Source organism: Neopsephotus bourkii, unplaced genomic scaffold (assembly GCF_033783945.1).
Source record: "Neopsephotus bourkii isolate Nb327-2 ecotype Australia unplaced genomic scaffold, CSIRO-AGI_Nbou_v1 NB_1770, whole genome shotgun sequence".
NCBI lineage: Eukaryota > Metazoa > Chordata > Aves > Psittaciformes > Psittacidae > Neopsephotus > Neopsephotus bourkii.
The window spans coordinates 453790-474838 of record NW_026902244.1 but is presented as its reverse complement, the minus strand read 5'-3'; the positions used below and the strand labels follow the sequence as shown (position 1 = coordinate 474838).

The 21049-nt window shown below is 39.6% G+C and overlaps 1 protein-coding gene across 3 annotated transcripts in view; it reads right to left on the bottom strand.

Moving 5' to 3' along the window:
* Nucleotides 1–4349: 4349 nt before the first annotated feature.
* Nucleotides 4350–21049, bottom strand: part of MYH11 (myosin heavy chain 11) — a 62039-nt gene continuing 45339 nt past the window's right edge. For 2 of the 3 annotated variants that reach the window (XM_061379410.1, XM_061379411.1), the window contains 20 exons: nucleotides 20561–20767; nucleotides 20037–20174; nucleotides 19268–19391; nucleotides 18651–18822; nucleotides 17865–18077; nucleotides 17581–17725; nucleotides 17287–17493; nucleotides 16130–16234; nucleotides 15862–16014; nucleotides 15182–15430; nucleotides 14708–14920; nucleotides 13830–14042; nucleotides 12998–13159; nucleotides 12141–12269; nucleotides 11485–11573; nucleotides 10558–10681; nucleotides 10190–10398; nucleotides 9522–9630; nucleotides 8956–9128; nucleotides 4350–5046 (listed from right to left, as the gene is read on the bottom strand). In XM_061379410.1, the coding sequence (XP_061235394.1) occupies nucleotides 4908–5046; nucleotides 8956–9128; nucleotides 9522–9630; nucleotides 10190–10398; nucleotides 10558–10681; nucleotides 11485–11573; nucleotides 12141–12269; nucleotides 12998–13159; nucleotides 13830–14042; nucleotides 14708–14920; nucleotides 15182–15430; nucleotides 15862–16014; nucleotides 16130–16234; nucleotides 17287–17493; nucleotides 17581–17725; nucleotides 17865–18077; nucleotides 18651–18822; nucleotides 19268–19391; nucleotides 20037–20174; nucleotides 20561–20767 (3273 nt within the window). In that variant the 3' untranslated portion in view covers nucleotides 4350–4907. Of the gene's footprint in view, nucleotides 5051–7854; nucleotides 7883–8955; nucleotides 9129–9521; nucleotides 9631–10189; nucleotides 10399–10557; nucleotides 10682–11484; nucleotides 11574–12140; nucleotides 12270–12997; nucleotides 13160–13829; nucleotides 14043–14707; nucleotides 14921–15181; nucleotides 15431–15861; nucleotides 16015–16129; nucleotides 16235–17286; nucleotides 17494–17580; nucleotides 17726–17864; nucleotides 18078–18650; nucleotides 18823–19267; nucleotides 19392–20036; nucleotides 20175–20560; nucleotides 20768–21049 lie in introns of all 3 variants that reach the window. The other variant, XM_061379412.1, reaches the window with a different exon arrangement.

The window sequence follows — 21049 nt, the reverse complement described above, 5'->3', positions numbered from 1 at the left end:
TGGTGATTATCACTTGAGCAGAGTTGGGAAATAAAGGTCAGATTGGGGAAGGGGGGAGAAGCACAGCACCACGCTCCACTCTGTGACTATAGTCAATTTATCTTGCCCTCACGGAATGGTGATACAGTTGCCTCTTGCCTCTGCCATAAATAGTGTATTGATAATTTGGGCACTTACAGATTCATGGTAAGTATACAGTGAAGCACTACTATTTGTTATGTGTTAATTTGTATGTTTGGGGTGCTTAAAGTTGGATTATTTGTTTAATCTTATGCCAAACCTTTATATGCAATATAAATAATAGACACATTAGAGTTAATAAAATAACAACTGGGTGAAGTATGAAATTAAAAATTTCTGATGCTGTCAGTGGCCATCCATGGGGAGTTTCTCACCACTGCTGTTCTCTATCCTTCACTCTTTCCGAAATACAGATACCTATTCTGTATCACAATGAATGGTGATTAGAGTTTTGTGTCCCTTGTTTCAGATGCACTCAGGCAGCTGACACAAGTCATTGTGTTGTAATAGTTTCTTCACCAATATAAGATTCATTCCCATGGAGGTAGGCAATAAATAATGACTCATTGTATAATTAGATTGTAACAATTGATAAGGCATAACAGGAACTAAATAATTAAAAGTAGCATCCATAATTTTAATAAAGTTCTGACCCCCCCCACCGTTGCCACAGGCAGCAACACTTTCCACCAGACCAGGTTGCTCAAACCCCCATCTAATGTGGCCTTGAAGGCTTCTAGGAATGGGGCAATCACAGCTGCTCTGGGCAATGTGTTCCAGTGTCTCTCCACCATCAATTTCTTTCTAAGAGGGAGGAAGGGAGACAGAAGTTGAAATGCTCTCCTTTTCCCTGTTACCTTGTTCCTCAGAATGCTTCAGTTAGACTCAAGATAGTGCTAGTAGACTGAATCACAACTCCAGGAATGTCTAAGGCTAACACACTCCTGCATATTTCATTCCTTCACACGAGATTCTGTTCATGGGTTTTTAAACTTGTTTAGTTTTAATGTAGTTTACGTCCCCTGTTTCATGGATCTTACTTTGTGATCGTCTCCCTGGGGCCTCAGGTTTTGTTTTTCAGCTGGTGTATCATCCCAGCCTGTTTCATGACTGCAGTTATCGATGCTATGCATTAATTCTCTTCATGTAGAGAGTGCCTTAGGAATGCTATTGACCTGGTCTTTATTATATTCAGTGTCTCTTAATTTCACCTCATTTTGCAGTTGGAGTTTAAGAATTGCTGGAACTCCTCTAATCGATAGTTTTAACATTGCAAAATCTACTGTAGCAGTTAGTGGGACGTTATGGGGTCCTTGCCTTGTGCATGGCTCATATGCAAATGGCTTTTGTGACAGAGAGCTTGCTTAGAGAGTTAATGGGGATTAGAGAGAGTTCACCTCGCTCCATAACATCTATTCCTCCATCCCAAGAAGCTACTGGGCTGGTGATAGGATGGGGTGTATTTTTTTGGGTTGGATCCTAACTTCAAGAAAACTGGACCCCAAATAGTGTTTGTTTCATCCTCGCTCAACAATGTGTGGTTGCTGACACTTAGCCATACTTGCCACAAGACTTCAGTTCGTTTTAGCTGAATTTCTGCTATATTTCTCTTGTAAATTTGGCAGTTGCAAGGGATCCTGGGGTTGGTTCATGTAGTATATTGCAGATGACCACTCCAAGATCCCATAGTTCTTTTTAATTTAACAATTGGCATGGCTTCATATTCAGGAGGGCTTGTGGGGGGGTACACCAAAGGGTAGTCCTCCTCTGGTTCACTTATCATTGAGATCACCCTAGATATCACCATCTCCATCTTCAGGGGATACTATTAATTTCCTAATATGTACCATATTGGTGGGGGTGTGGGGCCCGTAGGAGCATTTTCAACTCTTTCTCCCAAATTCTGTTTTTTATTATTCTTGTTACTGTTCTTGCAGCTGCTCCATTTTTTAAGATGGCATTAATTCAGCCACCAACTCTACAGTTTCCTTCTCTAGGTCTTCTACTGTCTATTTGCCCTTTCTTGGCATAGTTTCTAAACAAGTACCCAGCATCCTGCGGGCAACACCTTTTCATTCTCCATTTTCTGTGTGGCTCCTAATGACCTCTTCCTGCTTTTCAGTAACTTCTTAATTATGCCAGTTGTCATGAGCCCATTCCTCTGAGAATTTGGATTCACTCAGTTTCACTCCATGCCTCAACAAATAATGGGTGACACTACCTGCCATCCTTTTGGCTATGCCGGGAGCAGAATAAAGCTTGTTTTGAATACTAGCTGTTGATGTGTGTTGAGGGGTTTTTTTGCAAGTTTTGCAAGTTCTTGCTGTGGTTTATGTCCAGGTTTTTGCTACCAGTTTCTCATCTGTTTCTGATCAGTGAAGCTGAAAGAGACATTGTTTTGTTGAACCATATGCAAAGATTCTTCTACGTTTCTCTTCTTGAAGTTTCCTACCCTAAAGAATGTAAATATTGAAATAGCTGAAGATGCCTCTGGGATTTGCAGTGCTTAGTGTTGGCATTGTGCTCTCTTAAAATCTTGAACCCTGGCTATTTTAATGTGATTTTTGCCCTATCCTCACACAGGGAGTTGACACTTTTCTTACACATGAGGACAGTTGTGCTGACGTACAGACTACAGCTCAGTGAACTGTGTAGCCTGGAGGGATCAGTCAAGACAAGTTTCATTTTTCTTGCCAACATTTGCCTGCTCAGTGAGTAAGTTGGCTTGCACTCAGATTGAGACACAACATTGAGGTAAGGTAGAAAGTTGGAAAAGTGTGGCTGTGTATTACGCAGTATAGTATTACATATTTTACAGGTATATTATTAATGTGACTACAGATATAATCAGACTAGGGGTGGATACACTTTTGAGAATTGTTAAGATAATTTAGTCCAGAAAAATCACCTCTCTGATGTTACAGAGAGGACTTTTTTTGGGGGAGAAGGGAAGAACTTTTGTTTGGCCACTTGCAGAAGGGTGCTTTCTGTGGTGTTACTGAAGAAACCAACTACCTTTGTCCCAAGCTTTGCAGAGAATAAGGATCAGTTCGTTGGTTCTGATCCTAGCACTGGTGCTTAAATAAATACATGAAGTCTGTCTTTCTTGTTTTCCTTGTTCCCACACATGCAGGCTCATAAGCTGTGTGTTTAAAAGCCAGCTCTTGAGCATGTTTGCAGAGCTGGGCTGCATGGCTGATCAAGCAATGGGAAGGTCTTATCTGCTAGCTCCTATCCCCCTTCCTCTGCAGCTTGTCATCTAATCGATTTAAAGGGATTCTTATTTATGCTCTTCCTTTACTTTTTCATGAGCAGAGAGAATTCTTTAGGTTCTTGCTCTGCTGGATAAATGGTACCTAGTCTGAATCTCCAGTTCATGATCTCTGTGCCTTCTGGAACAATGCTTAGTTTAGAAGACGATTGCATTATTTGTCAAGGTGGATTTTTTTTTTTTGCATGACTTGCTCTCCCTGTAGTCCCAGTGCTTAAGGTTTACTCGCTGTACAATCCACGGCACTGAGTACGCGCTCTGCGCTCGATTTAGAGCAATTCTAGCCCAGGCTTTGCCGGTTTGCTGTGCGTGGCTCTCTACTGCCCCAGTGTGATCACAGAGTTCACTGCTACCTGGAAGTACTGGAACTGCCTTATTTGTGGTAGGTCTGAGGAGTGGGCTGCGGTCCTGTTGGAGTGCTCCAAAAATGAAATGTAACTGCCTGCCGATCCTTAACGCAGAATAACTTGGCTTGGATCACTGCTTTCAGTGTGGGTTGCTGTTTCTAACTATTTTCTGCCTGCTGTAGAGGTTTCGTTTGGAAATAACACTACATGTAGACTTCAAGGATGGGTTCTGTTGCCTAAAGATGCACACTTAGTGTCCTGCCTGCTTCCCCATTGCTGCACCACAACGTTGCAAGTCTCCTCCGTGTCCTCAGATGTGTTACATCTGTCAGCTCTTGGCAACATCCTAGGGTAGCTCAGTAAGCATCATGTGTCCATGAGGTAATCAAACCTGTCCGAGATACTTCATGTCAGTTTACGTTCAGCTCAGTGTATATGAGTGTATAGGTGCTTGGTTTCTGTTTGAGTTTTTTTTTAATCCTCCCCGTTTTTTTGTTTGTTTGTTTTTGTTTCTGTTTGTTTGTTTTGTTTGTTTGTTTTTTTTATTTTTTCAAAAGCAGTAGTTTAAGAGAAAATCAGTTTTCTGTTCTAATATTACAGATGACCTCTTCTTAAAAGCATTTGAGTTGTAAATAAATTCTTCTGCATCCCCCATTCTCTTTGGACATGGTGTATTGAACCCAAGTGACAGCTGTACACAAGAATATCAGTAGTTTTTATAGCTTTTTATTAGTGTGTAAGCACATCCATGGTGCATATAAAACTGTAACAGTTGACTTAGTTTGAACAAATGATATTTTATTTTTCTGTAAGTGATTAAAAAGGCACTTCCACCTTGTGAATGGTGCATCAGGGGTGTAGTAACCAGGAAGAAAACCCTATATTAATTAAATACTTGAGACAAAATGAAAGTTTAAGAAAAGATTAACTGACTGATGCCCTTCTTTTTTTTTTTCCTTGCAACAGTTTCACAAATCCTGTGTAAACTAGTTCACTGGGACTTAAGTCATCTGAGCTACTCAAACTTACTTTCTGGAAGATTCTCAAAGTTAATTACTCTGTTAAGAAAACCCAACCTCAAATACAGTTAATGGTAAAATAAGTTTTGGAGTACTTTTAACATCAATCTATACATTGGAGACAAGGCAGTTGTGCTTTTTATCATTGTCAGAGGAGTGGGTGTATGTGATCTTGACACTAAGAACAGACTTACACAGTGCTAAATATTGTCCTCCCTCCCCTTGCTGCAGTGCAATTTTAAAGCGTGTTTATTCACTGGATTTTGTTCCATTGAAATCTCCATCTCTTGCATCCATTTCGTCATCAGCTCCATCTGTTGCATTCTCAATTACTCTCCTGCCTCCGGATCTACGTGGCGGGGCAAAAGATGCTGGCTCATTTCCCCTCCTGCAGTAAAAGGGAAAAAATATCAAGTGTTAAGTCATTTGCAGTCCTCACAAATAAGCAAAGTATAATGGTACTTGTGGGGCTCATGTTTTTAAATGCGGAGCAGCCAAGAGCTGTGGGCCTCTGATTCAATTTCCTGTTCTGTACCATGGAAGAGTAATTTGTGGACAGTTTGAGATGCCCAGTTCTTTGGAACTGGGATGGGATTCCCAGTCTTGTGCTTAAAGTTCTCTAGATAGTGTCATCTGCCCCAACTCCCTCATACTCTTCATTTCACTTTTTGCCTACAGTAGCAGTAGCTCCCTCCCCTCGCACTTTTTACCTACAGTAGCAGTGGAAAAGCAAGGAGAGAGAGTTTGTTCTGAATTTCTGACATGCAGTGTGGCTAAGGCCACAGTTACTGAAAGCCCACATGATCTGGGACCGGAGCAGTGCTGCTGATGTCAGGAGGCATTTTTGAGCCTGTAGGCCCTCTCTTCAAAGGCTACATTGATCAGAGCACCCCAGGTGCTTTGTCACATATGGTAACTCCAGTCTCTCCCAGTTGAGAGAGGAAACCAGTGCTTCTTTGGAACTGAGTTGTAACTAAAAGCTGACACTTAACAGACAAGTATCTTGCAGAAGAGCTTACAGAAAATGCTTTCCCCCCACCCCTTTTCCTCTCCCATCTCCCTCCCCTCGCATACATTTCACAGCCACATCCCAAGGCATGGACACTTTGGTCCTCAAGGTTAATTTTTTGGGGAGGTGTGAGCAAGTGAGACAGAAGATGGGATTGTCTCTTCTTGGCCTCCATTGCTACTGTGCTACAAAACACTCAAGTTTTGTAACATGGCCTCTCACTTGCCCCTTGTTAAGCAAACCTTTGTAAAGGCTTGAGACCACAGACATAAGCAATAAAATAATTTCACAATTACTGAACGTTGTGCCAGAATTACTGATTTGGTGTTAAATAGAAGTGACTCTGTACTTTTAGGCACAGCAGTTATGCATAAATATTTAAAGGCTTGTCTTGTCCTTGCAAAAGACTAAGCCATTGTCCTTTCTGAAGCAGCTATTTAAGTTCAACCTTCCATACAAGGAAGCAGGTAGAAACATTGGCTGGACTAACTTATTTTAAAGGCACAAATCTTTATTTCCGAGGTGGAAAAATGAGATGTAGTCTGTTTTCCACAATTCTGCCCTTCAGCTTAAGTGTGAGTAAGCAATTAGTTGGATAATAAAGTTTCTTTTAAGATCTGTGGTTAGGTAACCACAGTTGTTCGGGTGCTGACAGCATATATTGAACACAAGGGTATGTTATTTCTACCCTGACATGTGCTTGACAGAGTCTAGACACTATTAGTAGACCCTATTAAGCAGTGTCTGCTATTTTATGATAGGAAATATTTATTATTACTGTTTACCAAGAAAGTTCTAGTTGGTCAGTAAATCTATTGATTCTTGTTAATAAAGGAAGAGCATTTTATCTGGATTCAATTACTCATGAGTCATTTGTAAGATAACTCTCTTTATGTTGCAGTAAATCACTGAAATGCTATAAGAGAACATGGGAATGATGGAGAGTAACAGCAAGAATCTAACCAAATTGTACAGTACGGTTTTGGCTACAAAGAATTGGACTCCCTCTCACACACTAACCACTTATTAACATAAGCTGTTGCAGTATGCACAAACTTAATACTTCTTTAAAGTGGTATGGGCCTTGTGAATAAATATTTTGGTTTATATCTGTTCTTAAATAGGTTTATAGATTTGATGTATTCATGTGGTCACTCTCATTAGTACCTTTACAATAATGGGTATAGTTGAGGCAAGCCTTAAGCATTAGTGTTTACTTAGCATCTCTGTGTTTAATCTACCTTTGAACAGGTGCTACTGGAGTAGTGCTTGAATACCAGTCTGACTGGAAATATTAGGCTGCCTAAAAGGCACATGCAAGGACAAGACATCATCTTTAAATATTTGTGTATTCACAGCAAAATCCAGCATATGTAAAATAGAAGATATACAAATATTACAAGGCAGTAGCTCTTTAGTTTTTGCAAACAGCAGGTATTATTTCAATCTCCAGAGAACATGTTAATGTATAATATAATGCTGTGCTAGGTTACAGTGTCAGTGTTAATTTCTGTGTCTGTGCTTTGTTTTAATAACAATAGACAAACAATGCCTGCAAAATAGCTATAAAAGCTTAAGTAATAGCTGTAAGCAATACAGCCACAGTATTAACAGTACTGTGTAATGAAAGGCAAGACTTTTGTCTTTTGTCTGTGATTGTGTGATGTAAATGTGATAAATCACATGCAAGCAAGATCTTCCCAAATTTCAGGTGAGTTAGATGGAATCTTACCTTAATCCGCATTGCAATGTGTGAGAAATACCGTGAAATTCTAATGACATGCTGTGAAACTTCATGTTCATTAGTCCTTTTAATCAATTTTGCTAATCTATGGTGTATTTTATAGGAAAAGCTTTAATCTTTGTGGCTCTGCACAAAGATGTGGTGCAAAAAAGAAAACTTTCATGCAGAAAAACACTTCATTAGGTACTCTGTTGGTAGAGCCTGTGAGAATGCAACATGGTAAGTGTGTATCAGTACACAACCTATTTGTAAGAAGGAGGTATCACTTAGTTGATGGTAGCTAGATTATTGTAATATTTGTCTCTTTTGAAAAAACAGATTAATGCCAAGATATCCAAGCCTTCACAGTTTGCAGGAACCTCACATCATTTTTACTTGGGCCAAAGAAAATGGAAATTTGTGCAACACAAGCTAGCTGCAAAGTTGAAGGCATGGTACCTGCTTTAGTCATGCGAAGGTTCCTGTGTCCCTCTGAAACAGAGATAAAGAGTCCTGGGCAGTTATACTAAGCACACGGTCATGATCAGAGGTAGGTAGATTAATTTTAAATAATTAAACAAAGTACATTGCAGCCAATTACATTACATTTAGATAAAACAAAAAATGAGCCTTATGCTATTCAATGTAAAATGGACTGGACACAGCTGCTCCTTTATAAAGCAGCGAGAAGCATGCACCACCTAAGATGGTGCTAATGGAAAAGGCTACCACAGCCCTTAACTCTTTACTTTGAAGTAAACCCAAATCTGAAGGTTCATGCATGTTACTGGTAAACTGCTTCAAGAACACAAGTAGGCAGGTGCTTTATTTTAATCTGAAATATTGCTGATTTTAGGTAAAAAGCGAAGTTTTCTGTTGTGATGATTCAGATAGAGCAATTCTAATTCAAGTCGATCTATTTCACTGGGTTAGTGTTTTCAAACCCAGTGAGTGCAGAACTCCAGTATGTAGTTGACTGATCACAGCTCTATCTTTTTCCCAGTCGGTTTTAACTACAAAAAGCAAAGGGACATACTGAACTTTTCCTCAGTCTGATGACACTGAATCCCTTTGTGGTGAAGTCCAAAGAGGCTTTTGGATAAGAATTGTATAATGTTCTCCGCTTTTTGCCACCTGTGATGTTGTCTAAGCCTATTTACTGTCACTGTGTGAGAGTTGTACATGTGTGAAAAGCACAAGCATTTCTACCCTTCTGTGAAAGCTTCTGCCCAAATAGATGCAGCACATAAGGAGTGTTTTCAAAAGCAACCAAGGCTTATTCTGTTCCTATTTAAGGCAACAGGACTTTTGATTAGAAAAAGAGTAAGGCCTGTGCCATTTTATCATGGCTGTTCACCACAGCTGAAATGCTGAGACTGCTGCACCCTATGAAATGCACTTCACCTTCTGACTTTGGCCTGTTGTATCTGCCAAGCTAATAAAAGGAGTAACTTTGCAGCATTAGCAGTGTCTGTTCTTGAACAGATTTTTTTCCTACTTCTCCAGTTCTGCATTTCAAGGCTGTCAGAGGCTGGGAATGGCTATCCCAAACAAGGGCACTTTACCTGAGCTTGCTCTTCAGTGCTGCAACCTCACGTCCCAGGGCGTCATTACTCTCGGTAGCTTCATCCAGCTCTCTCTGCAGCTTCCTGCGGTTTGCGTTGATACGCTGAGACTCTTCCTCGGCCTCCTCCAGCTGCCTTTTCAGTTGCTTGAGCCGTGTGTTGCCCTTCTCAGCCTAAAGGGGAATTTTAGAGTAATGCTTTACTTCAATACAGATCTAACAGCTTTACATTCCCCATTTTAATTTTATATTTCTCTTGAGGGTTTTACTGAAACATGGCCTGAATCAAAGGTAAAAGCTTAAGATCTAAAAACTGTGTAGTCAGACTGTTGCAGTTGGCTGATTGACAAGGACTAGTGCTTTGGCACATGCTTCTGCATGGGAGGAGAGCTATATTGTCCCATCTTTTCACAAAGGGCTCTATAGCTCCCCCACGATCGAATCCAAGCAGACAGTCTGCTTTCTAGAGGGATAATTTTGATGCAAAACATGGAATTTTCCTTTCTTAGGGTAAAACCTGAAAATCTCTGTGCCCCAGACTGAGACCTTCATGACACATTTTGATACCTGATCTTTGTATTGCTCTGCTTGCTTTCTCTCATCCTCCACCTGCAGCAATGCATCCTTCAGTTTCTTGTCCTTCTGGCGTAATGTCTTGGCTGCAGCCTGCTTCTCTCTGCAAATGACAGTGCAACATTTGGTGATGTGAAAGGTCTGTAGTCTTCACCTGCCTCAGGCACGTTGCTCTTGAAACTGGCAGCAAGGACCCATATGTTAAGGGACTGACTGAATTTAACAGATGAATTCTAAGGAAAATGTATAGGTCACGTTCTTCTGATCGAAGCAAGTATATGTCTTTGCTATATGCTAGAGCTGCTCCAGGAGATATGTTCCAAAACACAAGGTGATTTCCTCAGGAAATAATCCTACAAATGGCACAACGTGTTATGCCCATTAACTTGGCAGGGTCATAGAGTAGTTACCATGAAGTGTAGGGGAGCAGGTCCATGCCTTGATAACAGTGGAACTTTTCAGCAATAAAATGCTTCTTAATCAGAACCTGTAACAACTCCAGTTACTGGTCATATGTCTAAGAAATGTTATATGAAGGAGAGACTTAACCAAGCCTTAATGGCACTGAGACCCTGATGATACAAGTCCTATACACCTTTGTTTAGTTTCTCTCATTAACCGGAATAGTAAAGGGACAGCTGTGCCCTCTGGGAGACCAGTACCTGGCTTCCTGTTCCAATTGTTCTTCAAGAGAAGCAATTTTGGCCTCCAGAGCAGCAATTGTAGCTTTGAATTTGGACTTCACAGCTCCCTCCATCTCCTGCAGCTTACTCTTTAGCTCTTTGTTCTGCCTCTCCAGTTGCTGCCGAGCATTTTCATTCTTCTGTGCAGCTGCACGCTCTGTTGCTAGCTCATTGTTCAGCTGTTCTGCCTGCAAGGGTGAGAACAGATGCTGTCGGAAGTGTTGTGTGCTTTCAGAGAAATGACACATGGCAAATTCGGGTGGCAACTCTCAAAATATATGCTCAGAATCACAAATGTTTTTTGCTGGAATATGAACAGAAAGTGATATGTACTGAAATGAGCCTACCTGCTGTACTGCTTTCCTCATACGATCACCCATTGCCTCTATGTTGCTTTGTTCCTCTTCTAGCTCTTCCTCCAGTTGGGCGATTCTTGCCTCCAGGCGCCGTTTCTCATCCTGAAGGCTTGTCCTGTAAGTTTATATTTAACATGTGTAGTTACGGCTCTACCAGTAGTATTTGTCTGAAGCTATTATGAGCTACCAATAATTAATAAAGAAAAGAGAACAAAACATTTCAATGAAACTAGTCATATGTGTGCATGTTGTGTTGCCAAGACCACCTGGCTGTTGGGAGAAGGAACATAACCTGAAGAGTTCTGCTTTTCATAAGTGGATGCATTCTCACCATATTTTTTTTAGTCTTAGACTATTTCAAACTTGGGATATTGTTGGTAGGAATATAATGGAAGGGAATTCAAGGTTTTCATGACTGGTGTTACTTACATGCAGGTTTTTAGAATCAGATTTAGAATGAATTGCAACTGTGATGTACTGTGTTTGATAACAGTAATATAATCAATCTTCATTGTTACTTTATAACATCTGAGACATGATAGGGGTTATCTGTTCATATGGAACTCATTTAACTAAAGTGCATAGTGCAATCATGTTTGTGTGAACTCTTGTAGTAGTATGTGAGAACCACACATATTTTATAGATTTTTGACAATGAGGGTGATAAAATACTGGAACAGGATTCCCAGAGGTGGTGGATGCACCATCCCTGGAGACATTCAAGGCCAGGCTGGATGTGGTTCTGGGCAACCTGCTCCAGTTTAAGATGTCCCTGCTCATATGCAGGGGGGCTGGACTAGATGACCTTTGAAGGTTCCTTCCAAGCCAAACCATTCCATGAATCTGTGATTCTCTTGGCAGCCATGGACTCTTCAGTAGCATGTTTACAGCCTTGTGAGTAATCCAGTTCAGTCTTACCTTGCGGATGCAGCACTTGCAAGTTCCTCTGCCATCTCTTCTTTCTCCAGATCTGCTTGTTTGCGAGCTCTCTCTGCAGCAGCCAGTTCCTAGGAGAAAAGGAAAAGGCACCATAGTAAAGGAATGAGCAAGTAAATGTTCAGACAAACAGTTATATCATGATACACAGGACTGTAAACTTTCTAAAACTGGAAAAAGACGGGTTGTCTTGTTATGGGGATAAATTCTTGTCATATCATAAATCCAGGGGAAATACAATGAAATACTCTTTATCCAGCCTGTCAGCTGGTTTCTATTTTCTTGGTTTCAGTCACAAGATTGCCATTTAATACATGCAGGAATAATAGCACTAACAAGACTTCAGGAATTTATGGCTATTCAAAACAGTTTGTGTTGGATCATACCATTCATTTCCCTTTAGGACTGGTGAACTGTGCCTTTTGTGATTTTTGATTTTTTTTTTTTTCAGCTTAATCTGTCTATGCTCAGAAGTAGTTCCAGCAACTTTAGTGGAGTGTATGGAGCATGTGGAACTTGTCACAAGTGCAGCTTATAACCTTCTATCCTCGAAAGCTATTATGTTATTCAATTTCTGGTTTGGTCCTGAAGGTCATGTGTGTAGTCTGCTTCATACTGTTCTACGTTTCCCATCTTACCTCTTGAAGCTGGATGAGTTCTGCTTCCAGACCCTTTGCTTTTTTCTCATTTTCTCTGGCTGTAGCAAATATTTCTTCTCTGGCAGCCCGTGCATCATCCAGCTCTCGTTGGTAATCCTTCATCTGGGCCTTATTGAAAAGAATATCAGAGATTTCTTTTTGTGTGTCTTCATTACAATTTCAATAGAAGGAAGTTTGGACAGAATAGAACACATACGCATTTACATAGGCATAATGCCTGCTTAAATTGTATATTCTGGAGAGATCAGCTAGCACATGTTGGGGAGCTCTGAAACGCACTCTGTGGCTTTTGTAATGCCTATTGTCCATATTTTGTCTGAATATTTGAGTACATTTGCAGTCTTAATCTTTGATGTATCCCTTTTTGTTGTTTAGCTGTCAGGGTATGATGTAACAGTTGATATGGAGACTTACAGTATAAACAGGAAAATGCTAATTTGGAGAAAACATGGTTTCTGAACAGTCTTTAATGATTTTGAGCCAAGTGTTAGAACCAGGATTGAAGCTCTGTAATAGGTTTTTATCCTGTAGCACTTTCTCTACATGTGAATCTGTTTTCCTTCATGTGATTAACTCAATAGCAGATGAGTGTTGGCCAGAGAATTCTGGAAGCAATCTGCAATGATGAAATTTAAGATTTTCATAATTTGCCATGTGAAGTTTTCCATTGTCATTCAAACTAAGCATTTCAGTAGAGATGCTTGAATCTGGGAGTCCAGTTAAAACTCCCCATTCAGCAACCATCTGTAATAGGCCAGGTTCACAGATGTCACCTATCATATTATGACTGTACAAAAGTCAGCAGTGAGAAAAACTATATTTGTGGGACTACATACCTGTAATTTGCGGAGTTGTTTGATGGCTTCTTCCCGGCCTTTATTAGCAGAATCAGCTTGGCTTTCTAGATCTTTAACATCAATCTCCAGCTTCTTTTTGGCTGCAGCTGCCAGGGCACGTTGCTTCCGTTCATCTTCCAGTTCTGTTTCATATTCATGGAGCTGATCATTAAAGAAAACAAGTTTAGGGAAGTCCTGGAGCACTCTTAAACACTGTTTATGTCTGAATAATGTGTACAGCCTCTTACATCTCTATTAATTGTGATTTGCCTGGCAGTTAAAATAAATTTCCATTTTGTCCAAAAATCAAAGATCCTTGCAAGGAGTCAGCAATTCATGGAAATATGTGTATTGCAAGAAGATAACTACAGCAGTTGTTCTTGCAGTCACAATACTTCTATACAGATAGGCTGTGCTCCCAATGTTTTAATTTCCAGTGCCTTTGTATCCATGCAACGTACATTGGGAAGATATATTAGAAGCTGTGGGTTGTTTTTTTTTTTCACTTGCACTGAGAATATAGGTAAGGAAGGTTCTTTTGACTATGTCAGAAATAACAATTCATACTATTTATGCTATATTGGTTGTAATATTAAATTGCTACTTCTGTTGGCAATTGTGTATCTGCTACTGAAACAGGAATAAAATCCTCATGCAGTTTTGTGCCTTTTTCAGTACAATAACCTGCTTTTTTATTATTTGCCAAGGGCAAGGCAATATAATGTTTTCTTCTGATAATAGTGAGGTACATTTAATAATGGCATGAGCTTAGGCACCTTCAACTGGCTTGATTAAATATTTACAAAGGCAATAATAGGGAATGAAATGGTACCTGTTTAAGGAGTTGTCTTCTCTTTTCCTCATTCTGTTCATCTCTGGCTTGTAAATCTCTTTCAAACTGGGCTTTCAGGGCCTGCATATTAACCTCCAACCTGAGTTTGGCATCTTCAGCAGCCTGTAGCTCATCCTCTAGCTCTTCTAATTGTGTCTTCATCTCTTCTACTTGCTGTTCAAGGGTCCGTTTAGACTTCTCCAATTCATGGACCTTTCAAGCAATGAGAATTTAATAGACTTGTTATAAGAAATAAAAAAAAATCTAGTTTAATGCAATGTACCTGCAGTATAGGCCACATTTGAAATGATCAGCTGTGGACAATGAATGAACTAATTACCATTATTTTGTACACTTTCAAATCTGTCTTACAGTAACCTGAGACTCTCTTTATTCCAAACTGTCATTTTGTAATCTAGACAAGTATCATAATTGGACTTGTTTAGTACTAGAAATAATATTGTCATATCACTGTAATAAAAGAAGTGGCAGCACATCAGTGGAAATCTGTTGCAGCTATACAAGTTAGGCTGATGGCAAGTCCAATATAACTAATAAATTAACTCAGATTTCTGGAGTTTATGACTTCAAGGATGCTTAATAAACTAATAAATTATTTAGAAGCTTTTTTTCCTTTTTTCAGTCTTAGAAATCGGTGATGTTGAAGTCATGTTAAAAATGAAGATGGCTTACAGTTACTTTGCCAGTCTCCTCGAAGTTTGGACACAAATAGAATAACCTTTGAATTTTGGATGAAATATCATTTCCTGCTGAATGGATTTGTGTGCTACAGAGTTTCCCACACAGAAAACAGTGATCTGTTTGTAGCTGCTATTTTAAGCTATTGTAGTGGAAATTGTTCTAAGCCCAAAACTTACATTCTTGCCAACATCATCTTTGGAGCTAACAAGATCTTCCATTTCAGCTTTCAACAGTTTGTTCGTTCTCTCCAGTTCTTCTTTGGCTTCCAAAGCCTCTTCAAGTGCTCGGGCCAATGACAAAGCCTTTGTTTCTTTTTCTCTAGCTTCGGCTTCGGCTCTGTCCCTTTCATCTGCATATTTTGAAGAGATGTTTTTCTCTTCAGCCAGCATCTGTAAAAAGGTAGTGTTAATGCACGGAGTCGTTAGTAACAGGGTTTTTCTAGTCCAATTGTCTTGCCAGTTATTAATGACAGAGAAGAGTCTCTGCTTTTTTGATAAAATTATATAAATACAAAATTAGCCAGTGTATGTATAATTACATTTTCATTTATTTTTTGTCCCTTCTTTTATCTTTCACTAAACTAGTGGAGTCTCTGTGTATTCCACAGAAGTTAGGTGATAACACAGCAAGGGAGAGTCTTAAATCCATACCTGATCAAACTTCTTCTGTTTCTTCTCCAGGTTGGAGACCAGCTGACGCTGGTTGTCTAAGTCCACCACCAGGTCATCCAGCTCTTGCTGGAGTCTGTTCTTAGTTTTTTCCAGTTTGTCATAAGAAGCAGCCTTTTCCTCAAACTGTTGAGTGAGACTTTCAATTTCCTTCTGAAGTTTCTTTTTGCCTTCTTCCATGGTTTCTACTGTGCTGGCATATTCCTGAAGCTTCTTCTTAGAGTCAGAGAGCTGAAATTTGAATTCAGAGGACAAATCTTTGTAGCAATGACAACAAAGCTTGACAAAGATGGCCAGGAGATAACCAAGACCCAGAAATCTTGCCTGATTTGACTCATATGAAGCTAGTGACCACTTACCCATCACCCAGGCTTCATGAAATGAGGAAGATTACAGAGCTGGTATATACAGGCCTAGTGTGCAAGACTAACTTGGGAGCTACTTTGTGTTTGTATCTGCCCTAAGATCATACTTCAATGAAGAGGGAGACAGCTTACTCCATTACAGAGCTTCACTGATGCTACCTGGGCTAACAGCACTAGTTCTCTGAAAGTCTGTGTGCTGTGCCAGGATAGTTTTACAGATCTGAAACCTCTGGAATTACTGATAGAACTTTGAGTGATGGAGCTAAATTTGAGTAGATTTAGCTATGGCACTGATACCTGTATTGTCAGTGTTGAAATATGTCTCTCCAGATTTTGTTTTGCTTCTACTTCTTCATCCAACTGCTCTTGCAAGCTGTTCTTCTCATCCTCCAACTGACGAAGCTTGGTAGACACATTTAGCTTCTGCCGCGTTTCTTCCTGAAGCAGCTCCTGCAGTCACCACATGCATCAGCAATACAGTCATTAGTTTGGGTCTTTTTATAGTGCATTTTATAAGTACTGTAGGTGAGCTGTTACTCATCTACATTAATGGATGCAAGTTTACCTGTGCGTCTTGTAGCTGAGATCCTAAGGTTGCAACATCTTTGGTCAATTTGATTGTCTTGCTTTCTGCTTCATTGAGCAAACCAGTAACATTTTCAACCTCAACCTGTGAGATATCACAGTGAATAAACTCAGTTATTTTGAACAAGTTAAATCTTCCTCTAAAGTTTAGTCTGCTCTAGATTGAAATCTTAACTTTGAACATGATCCGAATCTGATCTTATGCCTCTGGGTCCCCTCTAGCATCAACAGTGTTTCTAGCTTAACTGGAACTCACAATTCTGCCATCATTTTTCTGGAAAACATATTGGATTTAAGTTCTGTGGAACCAAATCCTACATGCAAACTCTGTATTGTCTGCACATGTCATCTTTGTAACCTGTGTATTAAGACTCCCAAGATCTAATGCCATTTTTGACTAGTTTATCTTAGTATTCTGTTACTATATATCAAAACTTAGTCCTATTCATAAGCATGTTCCTCTCAATGAATTGCAAAGAGGAATGGGAATTTTTGTGGATTTTTCTCTCTCTTCACAAGTTTGACAGAAATTGATGCATTTTGATATATTTCAATATTTATCTACTAACTTAAAATAATAAAGCTTACTGCTGCTATGAACAAAGTTGTCACAATAAACTTGATTAGTACTGCTGGATATTGAAGACCTACTGAAGAACCATTTTAAATTATCTTTAGTTATTTCTTTTTAGACACTAAATTATAGGTAAGTGAGCATTCTCCTTTCATTGTAATTTTTTATTAAACACATCTTCTGTGTTTAATCGCTGTCTAATCCATTTATAGAAGCCACATTCCTATCAATGTTCCCCTCTTCCCAAAAATGTATAAAGAGAAACTCTGTAAAACAGGCAGCACAGCCACTGAACTACTGGTGGTATTACAGACTGCAATGTGTACAGAGGCATAGTGAGACTAAAAGCTCTTATTTCCATGAGATAGAGTGGCTGTAGTTGTTTAATTATGGGATAATGTAAGGTAGGATTTCAAGGTAGGAACCCTACAGATGACAAAAAAATGATTATTTCAGCTCAAGATGACAGGGCTAGGATTCCTCTAGATATACCCTCACAGAACAATATAAACCAGTCTTCTCAAGCCCAGTGTGTCACAGCAGAAAGTCAAACTCCTTCCTACCTGTAATTTATGAACTTTTTCATTGAGTTCTGTCCGAACACGCTCTCCGTCAGTGTATTTGGACTGTAACTCCTGCAGCTGTACTTCCAGCTTCTTCTTTTTGTGCTCCACATCTTGTTTGGCCTGATTCAGGCTCCTGACTTCATTAGCCAGATCTGCATTGTCTTTCTCCAGTGTCTGTTTGGTCTTATCCAAGTTTGCTTTAGCCTAAAGGATGAAGTGAAGAAAGATGATCTATAAAAGGAAGCCATGTTATCTAGTGGATAGTTTTCAATAAAATGGATTTCTATTTACCCGTTTAAATTGTTCCAGCTGCTCTGTTAGCTCCTCCACAGCTTGAGTGTGCTTTTGTCTCATCTCCTGAACCTGAGCTTCATGAGTGCGAGTTTCCTCTTCTAGAGCTCTCTTCAGAACTGTGACCTCCTGTTCACGCTTTGCTCTGGAAGGTAACACACGTACATGGAGTAGCAGCAGATAAGAGTGTTCCAGTCACTGGGAAAATGGCACCACTGCACAGTTACTAAACAGTACTGAGCTTGGTGACATTTATTTTCAGCCCATGTGCTACATCTCTGTACCTGAGCTCTTGCTGGGTGGCTGTGGTATCCAAAGTATCCTCAAGCTCTGTCTTAAGAGCCTCCAGCTCTTCACCTAGGTCTCTCTTCTGTTTTTCTGCTTTGTTTCTTGCAGCTCTCTCAGACTCTAGGTCTTCCTGGAGATCAGAGATGTGAGATTCCAATTCACGGATCTTCTTGAGGGCATTGTTCTTCTGACTAGTTTCATCTTCAAGCCTGAAAAGAGAGTATTTAATTTTACGTATGTATGTAAAGAATCATTTCACTTTGAGAAATCAGTATGCAGAGAGTAAAGGTTTATAGATTCTGTGCAAGAAAGTATGAAAGAGAGGGGGGACTGATGCAAAAAAGATCTGGCAGTTGTACTTTATCATGATACAATGCTTGGAGATGCTGATCAGCTGATTCAGCAAAAGTTTTGGTTAAGTGTTGTCGCTCTTAAATTTAAACAGAAAATCCACTGAGACTTGGGAATGGTCCGACTGTTAAGTAATTTCTGCCTTTTTCCCTTTTGTAAAGTGTATTGTTACATTTAATTTTCTACTCAACAGCACTGCCAATGCTATTGGGAAGAGGGGTTTTCATTCATATCTGGAGGTAATCCTGTGAGTCTGTGGGCAAACAATAGTATAATTTGCAAGAGGAAATTTGGAAAATAAGGAAAGCACAGAGGAAGGGTGTAACTGAGAGATGAGATTCATGAGTGCAGCATCTCAGTGGCTGGGAAGGGGAGAGACATATGTTCCAGCCTGGGTTTTATAACCTGTATACAGATTCGGAAGTGAATACCTGGCTAAAGCAGCCTGCAGCTCTTCCTCCTTCTTGGCTAGTTGTGCCTTCAGCTCAGCAATTTGTGCCTGGAGCTCTGCGATTTGCTCATGTAGATCACCTGATTCCCCTTCTAACTTTCTCTTAGCTTTCTCCAGTTCTTGTCTGCTCTTCTCTTCTTTCTTCAGTCGCACTGAAAAAGTAAGGAAAAAGGTAATGGGACTCCATTAGTACAAGGAGTTCTTAATCCTATCTTGACCTTAGGCAAAAAATATTCTGGCCTCCAGTGAGGCCATATATTTAACTACAAGTCACTGCATTTCTGAAGCAACAGTCAATACCTTCCTGTCATAACCTATTTCTGGCCACCCCAAAGAATCATTTATTTATTTTTATCTAGAAGCAGCATTGCTTTTTTTCTCAATTTACTCTTTTGTATATTAAGAAAAAAAAAGGTATCTATAGCCTATGCACACTGGTGATTTGGTGATTCTCATGCACAAAATAGCTTTAGCATAAGAAATCTGGAAAACACCCTACAAATTTTTTAGCTCTCTCCAGATTCTGTTTGGGTTTTTTTAATGTGTGCCAAGGCAAAAAAAACCCACCCCGATATAAAATAATTTTGGTTATGTTACCTTCGAGTTCTGAAATCATGGATTCATGTTTGGTTTTGAGCTTTGTGAGATTTTTGGCTTTTTCTTCTTCTTCTGCAAGATTTGTTGTTAGATCACTTATTCTTTCTTCAAGGAGTTTTCTTTCCTGAAGAAAAATAAAATACTTGTGTTAAAAAAAGCATCTGTTTGGTTGTGAAGTAACTCTATGCCAAGTAAAAATTTCCAGGATGCTTTCTTTTTATGCTGTGTTTCTTGAGATTGTAGCGATACATTTAGATTTGTCAATTACAGAGGAACTGAAGAGTGGTGTCTATGAGTTCCATGTTCTCTAATCTGCTGCTATTAGAATCTTGTACCCTAATGGCTGTAAATACAGGGCCCAATTCAGAGGAGCATCCCTTTTCAAGAAGTGCTGGGATACATGCTGACTTCCAATTTTCATAATGAAGTTTTATTGAAATTAGTTGAAAACCAAGAGGATTATTTACTCTGCTCGGGGCCAAGGAGGCTTGACTTCCATTGATTGTGCTTGACTGCTGTGAGTATTTTGCTTAAAGATATTGTTACTGCAACAGGCCTCAAAACCAGTAGGTTTAAACAATTATGAATTGTTTAAATGAGCATGGAGAAACTGAGGAACTTGTTTGATAGATGCTGGACTGATAGTCTGGTGAATCTATACACCCATGAGGTTATGTAGTCAAGAGTATTCCTGTTCCAGCAGAAGGGAAAATTTTCTGTCATCTTGCACTATTTTCACAAGGTAAGAAAGTGGATCCACAATGCTTACCTTCGTTAGCTTGTTATTCTGGTCTTCCATTATGAGAATATCGTCTTCCATTTTCTTTATCTTGCCATCTGCTGTTACTTTTTCAAGTTGCAGTTTCTGCCTTGCAGCTTCTTCTTCTTCCAGCTGTTCCTCAAGGTCCTTTGAGGGGAAACAAGAGTCCACAAGACATGAATTTTAGAAACAAAATACCACTCAGATTATTGGAAATGCTTAATGTTTGTCACTGCATGTGGGGTATGTTGGTTTTATGAAGAACTAGACAATCTGTAATGCTTGGTGATTCAGAAGGAAAGATTTGGCAAAATAATTATTTTTAGGGAAAAGATTATTTAAAATAGAGATGGGGAAGAAGAGAACTATGGAGGAGAGAACATCAATTGATTGCTCTTACTTCAGTGTCACAAAAACATATTCTACAGAGGGCAGTAAAGCAAGCACTTTCATAGGATCTAAGGTTTACCAGTCTCTGTTTTTCTCTGTGAGATACAAGTTATTGTCTGTGTTTGTCACTTAAGCCTCCTTACCAGCATTTGTTGTTGCATCTTTTTCTTTTCTGCTTGCAGCTGCTGGCTGCGCTCCTCCTCTTCCTCAATTCTGGCTTCCATTTCATGCAGAATCTCTTCCAGCTCTTGTTTCTTAGCAGCTAAACGTACTCTCATCTCTTCAGCTTCAGCATACAGTTCAGTTTCTGCCTGAAGCTGTTCTTGAAGGAGGTTCTTCTCTTCACAAAGCTACACAAATAAAATGAGAAGGAAGCAATAGGATAGGAAGTTAAGCCTTTGATTGAGAATTGCCCCACAGTGTCTTTTTACTAGATAGTTGTAGTGTATAGGCAGGCAGCTCTACCACAGGTTCTTGTGTGGTTGTAAGGAAGGCCTATACTGATGTTTGCACCGAACTTTTGTTCTGATCCATCGCTGTGAATGCAAACGTGAGTACAAAATAAAAATACACCTTTATTTTAGTATCTTCTAGAAATGGTGAAAGACTGGCTAGAGTTTCCAAAGGCTCAG